This window comes from Pundamilia nyererei, unplaced genomic scaffold (assembly GCF_000239375.1).
Source record: "Pundamilia nyererei isolate P.nyererei 1_Seehausen unplaced genomic scaffold, PunNye1.0 scaffold00008, whole genome shotgun sequence".
NCBI classification, from domain to species: Eukaryota; Metazoa; Chordata; class Actinopteri; order Cichliformes; family Cichlidae; genus Pundamilia; species Pundamilia nyererei.
The window spans coordinates 4,464,152-4,471,099 of NW_005187409.1; the positions used below are offsets into that span (position 1 = coordinate 4,464,152).

Here is a 6,948-nt window from a genome sequence, read left to right on the forward strand (position 1 = left end):
AATTATTATGTTGCAAGTACAGTACCTGCTGCAATCCACTAGAATGAATACATGAATTTTTACATTCTGGTGTGACCCACCACGTGAACATCCAAAGTTCATGTTTATAGGTTAGAAAATGTCCAGAGAAAGGTGAGCTTAAATCAAAAAGAAACAAAAGGAGGGAATTTCATTTACAAGTCCAGCTTCCAATTTTAATTTCAGCTTAGCCATTTATGAAATGCTTTGCTGTTAAGGACAGGAGGAAGTGGCCATTTATTTGGTTATATAGATAACAAGATATGAGTATAATTTTAAAGTAAACTATATTAAAAACAGTGAATCTCTCCTTTAATCCTGGCTGTGCTTTCCTCCAGTGATTTTTAGTTTGCATCACATTTGTTTAAATGGAGCGATTTTTGTTTTTATGTTTACATTTTATTTAATGGTAGAGTACTTTTTGTTTGTAAAGTTGTGGCACACACACGCAAACACCTCACCTCACTCTCAGCCGCCTTCATAACTCTGGGATCTGTAGTCTTTTGGCGCCGAGGTCTGACCCTGAGTGGGGAAACTTAAATTGTATTTGTTGCCTTGTTTTGGACACTTTTATGTGAATGTATCTGTGTTGTGTTTGTGATTAGAATAAAAGGTTTGCTTTTATTAAACCGCTGTCTCTCTGAGCGCTATGTTGGGCTGTGTGCTTTGTATTTCAAGGTCTGTTTAGTTAGCTGTGTGAGAGAATATTTTTGTTTTTACTGCTTGCCTACAATTAAGTCTAAATGAGTGCCACGGTCCAATGAAGAGAGCCTCAAAGTGTTTTTTAAGTGGAATATCTTGGTTAAATCACATAAGTATTTCCGCAATTACCAAAGTCCTCTCCCTTTGCCTTTCGGTCACGAATGTGTTGTTGACAAGGTGCTGAAAGCATACAAGAAGCAGACTTGAATCAAACACTTGAACTGAAGAGTTATTCTTTTCCAACTTTAGAGCCTGTGTTGTTTAATGATGCAATTCTGCCCCTAGTGAATGAAAAACTGTGTCTGCAGTAACTGACTGTGAAGAAACAAGTGTCTCTTTGCTTCTTAAAAAGACGGGAGAATGGCGAGATGAAGGAATCAGAGAGCCGAACCTCCCCGCCCCCACCCAGATCCAGCTCAGGAAACTCCGGGCCCTCTGCTCTTCCTCTGCGCTGACGGCACTTAATCACACTCGTAGCACTGTAATAGACTCCTCATCCACTCTCACGCCTTGCCCCTTTATCTTCCCCTTCTCCTCCTCCTCCTCATACAATCTGCTGTCCTCTGTCAGAGTGATGTAGAGTCACGAGAATGGGGAAACACCTTCCAAGGAGAAAACACACATGCACAAGTGCCTTCTCACAACACACACACATACACACACACACACATGCACACAGAGCTCCTTCAGTGCTGAAGTGAAACAACTTGTGCTGCATGAACTTGGACAGCAACATTTCTCCAAACTGAAGGTAAGATGTGCAGCAGTGTCTTTCAGGGGACGAACTGTGAGCTATAATGTTAGTGCTTTTTGAGGAGCGACTGGTCTGTTGATTTTAGGTTTGTCATTTAGTGTGTGGTTTAAAAGTCGGTTTACATGTATAGACTGTCACACTGATTTTAAAAAGAGATGATCAGTCCTCCTGCTCCAGCTTATGTGGTCTAAACGCTGACACTACAGACAAAATAGTAATTTAACAGCAAAAGTCACTCTTGAGATTTATGCATCAGTGTTCCTGCATGTGCGTTTACTCTGTTTGCTAAGCATTTCATTGGAAATATTCTTTCTTAGATTTGTTGCCTCAAAGCAAAATGTCAGGCAGTTTATCTTTTTTTTAATGCTGCTTCTCTAGCCCCAAACAGTCCTGTCATTATTTCTGTGGATCATTTTTTCCCAGAGCATGAAACCAGAGATCCAGAGTCGTACCCTGTGATCTCCTTCTGACGTCAGTGTTGGCTCACTTTAAAAAAGGGAAATTCTTTAGGGGGGTAATTACATCTAAAGGAGCTTTATATTCTCCTCACACTGTAAATTCTTTAGCAGATACTACAGTCTTACCCACAGACAATCCTATTCATCTCTGGAGGCTGATTCAGGTTTATGGGTGAGAAAACATCTTTGTTTCTCCAGCTGTGGCAGATACTTGTGTTGATAGATTGTCCTTTTTTGTGTTAATTTCATGCAGTACAAATAATACAGTCACCAAAGCCCCAGTGTCTTGTTAGCATCATCTTTGCTGTGTCCTTTTTTAGGGTTTTACAGACTCCGCTGCTGTAGTTATTTTAATACAACCCAGTGATCACAAAATCTGGATTTTTTTCCCTTATATATATGTTTTCTTAAAAAAAGCTTTCCAAAGTGGCAACTCTTCTGTGTGACACAAACTAAAGCAGTGATAGCATCAGTGAATAAACACTCATATTTTATGTTAAACAAACTATGAATAAACACCCTGAAGTCTTTCAAACAAAGAAATGGACGGCATGTTTTTGTACAGTGTGATGTTATTAATGTTTTGGATCGGTTAAACCCTTGAGAGATACAACTCCTGACCCTGACAAACCGTTACGAATTCTTATAAAACTCCGATAACAGAAAACCAAATAGACTTATTTTAGGACTATTAATACTTAGTCTCAGAAACTCCAGTAAGAGGTTTCTTTATGAACTACTTGATGATGAGAATTTATACTTGAATATTTTTACGGTGCAAAGTGTTGTTCATTTTATAGTGTGACAGAGGTCTCCAGCTTCACTAAAAGTTTCTAGTTTACGTCTTGGATTTGTAAGTTTCATACTGCACCCTGTTTTCTAAACTCTCAAAATCCTTGCTATGTGTACATGTGTTAAACTGAGATTCAGGTGGAGCACACAGAAAAAGATGCACGTAGATTATCCTGCAAACTGGAGCTCAAACCTCCAAAGTTAACTAAATGTGTTTGAGTGGAGAAAGATATAAAGCGAGAATTTGCAGCTGTTAAAAGAGGATCTGCAGGACAAAGCCGAAGTCATGACCAATCACATTCTGTAGTGCCTTGTTTCTTAAGCTGTGAACCTGTGGGCTCAGTAGTGGGCAAGGTCATGCTATAACAGCATTTTTAAATTGGAAGTATTTGGATTATTTTTATTGTTGGTGAGAGACAGCATTTTTGAGTAGAGTTTGAGGACCAGTACTTTAGTTTAACCCTGTTTGGTTAGACTAGGGGTGTCAAACATAATGTCAAATAAATCAACCTGGCAATGACTCCAATACTGGACAGCTTAGAAAATGTGGAGTGCATGGATTTTGAACTTTTAAACTATATTTTAAGTTTTACAGCTTTTCCTATTGCTTAAGACCCCGCATTGCCATCCATACAACACCAAAGTACAAGGAAATTAATTCATGAAAACCTTATATTCTAAATTATACTTAGAGTACAGCAATTAAGCACTAAAACCTTTTCTATAACTTTTCATGTTTACCATGTAGTTTAAGTGGTTCAACCCACTTCACATCAAAGTGAGCTGCTGTATGTGGCCAATGATGTGAAGTAAGTTTGACATTCCTGGGTTGGATTTCTTTTATACACCTGCCTTACATGCAAACCGAAGAACAGCATGTACACATCTTGTTCCAGCTTTGTGCCTCTTTCCAAACAGCTCTGTGTATGATTTATTACCCCACCTGCAGCATTGTTTAACTTGGGATTAGATCACAGTCTGTCAGACGCATGCAGTCTCTTTCTCCGTCGCCCTCACTTCACATCTTAGCAAAATATAAAAATATGCCTGTGTAGGTTTAGACTGTGATAACTAATAATCTGCCAGTGCTGACGCCAGGGACAGAGATTTAGACTGTCCACACAAACCAAAGCCAGCAGTCCATTAGCGCAGAATGCTAACAGTTGGCCAAACTCTGGGAAATCTCAGAACACTGTCAAGGTCCACGTGGAGACGACCGGGGCCAGTCGACCCAAAGCATGAAGCTCCTAAATCCCAGTCCTGTTTTTCTGGGTATCCGACTCAAAGGTAAACACGGTTCAAAGTAGCCAAATGAAGATAAGACCTAACCATGTTTTCGATTAATGTCAAGATGTATGTTGGGAGTTCTGGCAAAGTGTAATCATTTGTGCACCCACTGGCAGGGTGGCCTGGTGTGTGTCAGTTTTTTCCAGATATTATGACAAACACCCTGCAATGAGAACATTTATTTAATGCCACCCATACCCTGCTGAAAAAGAATTGAGGAGATACGCCAGTTTGGAACTACTCTGATAGATTTACACTTTAGATACTTGATTGTTTTTGACCTGAACTAGTCTGTACTTCTGTGCACCTGAAAGTGTTCAAATGGCTTGAAGGGGAAGGAAATGGACACGCAATCATCCGTTCCTGAACCCTGACGTTGGAGGCGTCGCAGAGCGAGCAGAAGAGGAAGAAAAAGAAGGAGTTTCGATATTTCTCTATCAGCTGATTTCTAGAGTTTTAACATGGGATGAGCTCCTGACTCCAGTGAGTTAAGGTACTGTCTTTGTTATTTTTCTCAATTATAAAACATTCATTATCATGGAGACTACAGAAAGCATTTTGAATAGCTCCTTTCAATAGGACAGTATCGCTGTTGCTGTATTAGACTATGATCACGCTGGATGCATTTCTTAAAGCGCAGCACCTTTTTTCCATTTCAAAGAACCACATCTCGATTTGGGTTTAAGATATGGTTTGTTTTTAGGAGTGTCTCTTGTCACACTCCAAGTTAAACAAGTCCCAACGTCAGTAACATCTCACACTGCGTCAGTGGAAATGATCTTTGTCTAAGCAAAGTTGTCAGTCTACTGATTTTACCTGCCATCTTTCCTCAGTGTAACCTGAGGAAACAGCTGGACAGGCATCTCTGTGACTTGAAATTAGGGCTTATATTTATATTTATCTCATTTACTTTTTACATGTATGCTGAAAAAAAAAAAATCCAGAATTAATTGGCAAGTAAATGTTGGTCTATGGTGTGTCATTTTCATCAGCTGGCCTTGTAACAGATTGCATGCTATTTCTCAAAGTGCAACATCATGAATGCTCTTTTGTGCCTCACCTTTTAATCTTACCTGAGGGCTTGAGAAACGAGGGCAAAAAAAAAATCCAGTCTGTTTCATGCAAAAAGCTTTTAAAGAACAATTTTGTGATTAAAATCTTGTATAACGTTGGGAAGTACCCACCGACACGAACATCTGAAGTCTTATAACACTGTAAACTTGAAAGAGGACGGCTTGTTTGTCACGTATACCTCTTACAATAGCTATCGCATCAGTGACAGCTCTGCTTTTGGACAATCTGGACTAGTTGAATGTTAATTAAAAGACCAGCGAGTCGCTCAGTGTACATGCAGTGTGGCTTAAGGACCCACCTTTAATGCAGAAAACGTTTTGTGCAACAGCTCTGAAACATCCACACTGTGTGCCAACTGTAAGAGTAAACACTTTACAACCTGGATTCACTCAATCACCTGTCTAATAACAGTCATACTAATCAAGCCATGAAAGTCTCACTAAATTAAAGTGCTTGTCATTATTTTCCACCATGTTAGTAGTTTGTCACGTTTGGTGTCAGTGACTCTCAGGTTTGGGCCTGATGCACAGATGTCTTCTAAGAACACTTGTGGTGCTTTTTTTTTTTTTTTTATAAAATATATTTCCGTGCTTGTACATGTAGCACCTCTCTAAAGGAACTTCCTGTTTATGGCCAGTTGTATCCTGACTGAGATCCCAACCAGAGCTGGACCTGTGAGCTGAGACCCTTTAACCCTGGAGGGGCAGGGAGAAAGACGGGGAGAAAATGCGGTGCACTACCCTCACTACCCTGCTGGTGGGAGTCATGTTGTACCTGGTGATGGGAGCGTTTGTTTTTGTCACCCTGGAAAAGCCCACAGAGACCTTGGCACATGAAAAGCTGCTTGAAACCAAGAAAGAATTCCTCATGAAAAACTACTGCGTCACCGAGTCGGACTTTCACGATCTTGTACAGGTATCAGTGGACACAGTACGTCACTATTATCCCACTCACACTCTGAAGCAGCTTTAAAATATGGTTTATTTACGGTGGCCCTGAGAGGCCAAATGGACTGCAACTTAAGTAAACACCAGCAATAAGAAAAATGCTGCAAAAGCTCACAAAACACAACGGAATTAGGAAAAAACAAAACAGAAATATCTGGGGTCATATCACCTGTGTGGGATAGGTGGTCAAAGTAAGTAGCACTGAAGTATTTATATTTTTTTAGGCTAACTCGATTTGTTTCCATGTAAATGAAGTTATGTCAGCACAGTTGAGCTGTTTTAAAGTGCACACTGTATAACATTAGTGAGTAAATATTTAGAAGTGTGCCGTCAGAAGGCCGAAGCTTCCAGTCTGTATTAGATTAACAGCACATTAAAGATGCTGAATGTAAATGTAAATAACCAAATTGCTGTAGTAACATTATCGCTCAAACCAGATGGGCTTTTGTAACTTGAATGTTTTAATTTGAAATTGAGCTTCACAAAGTCTGAATTCGAGTGGAACATAATCCTCCAGACTACATGTATTTTTCTTAATCTCACATTAAACAAGGTGTTGAAACACGTCCTTTTAACGATCTTTTTTCTGATTGGCTGTCCCTTGGACAGAAGGGAAACAGAAGGTTTGAACAGCAGGATATATGGGGTGCAACAATACTCTATCGATATTGAACCGTTTGATACAGTGCTTTCGGTTCGGTATGCATATGTATCGAACAATACAAAAATTTTTATTTTATCAACTTTTCTTCTGACGATGCTGTCTGTGTTGAGCGCTCAGTGGATCTGCGTGACTACTCCGCCTAGGCTGCACTGTCGAGCACAGATCCACTGAGCAGAGCACAAGCTAGCGAGACAGAAGTTAAGCTCGTTGCAACATGGCAACTGCCTCAACGCTACCCGAAATTGAACCTCC

At 39.9% G+C, this 6,948-nt stretch overlaps 1 protein-coding gene across 3 annotated transcripts in view; it reads left to right on the plus strand.

Annotated features, from left to right (window-relative positions):
- Nucleotides 1–1,311: 1,311 nt before the first annotated feature.
- The window catches only part of kcnk4a (potassium channel, subfamily K, member 4a), a 12,891-nt gene continuing 7,254 nt past the window's right edge, over nucleotides 1,312–6,948 (plus strand). The window contains exons 1-3 of one of the 3 annotated variants that reach the window (XM_013916110.1): nucleotides 1,312–1,471; nucleotides 4,326–4,504; nucleotides 5,723–6,000. In XM_013916110.1, coding sequence (XP_013771564.1) covers nucleotides 5,812–6,000 — 189 coding nt within the window. In that variant the 5' untranslated portion in view covers nucleotides 1,312–1,471; nucleotides 4,326–4,504; nucleotides 5,723–5,811. Of the gene's footprint in view, nucleotides 1,472–3,596; nucleotides 4,505–5,688; nucleotides 6,001–6,948 lie in introns of those variants that run through there. The other 2 variants (XM_005723061.1, XM_013916113.1) reach the window with 2 other exon arrangements.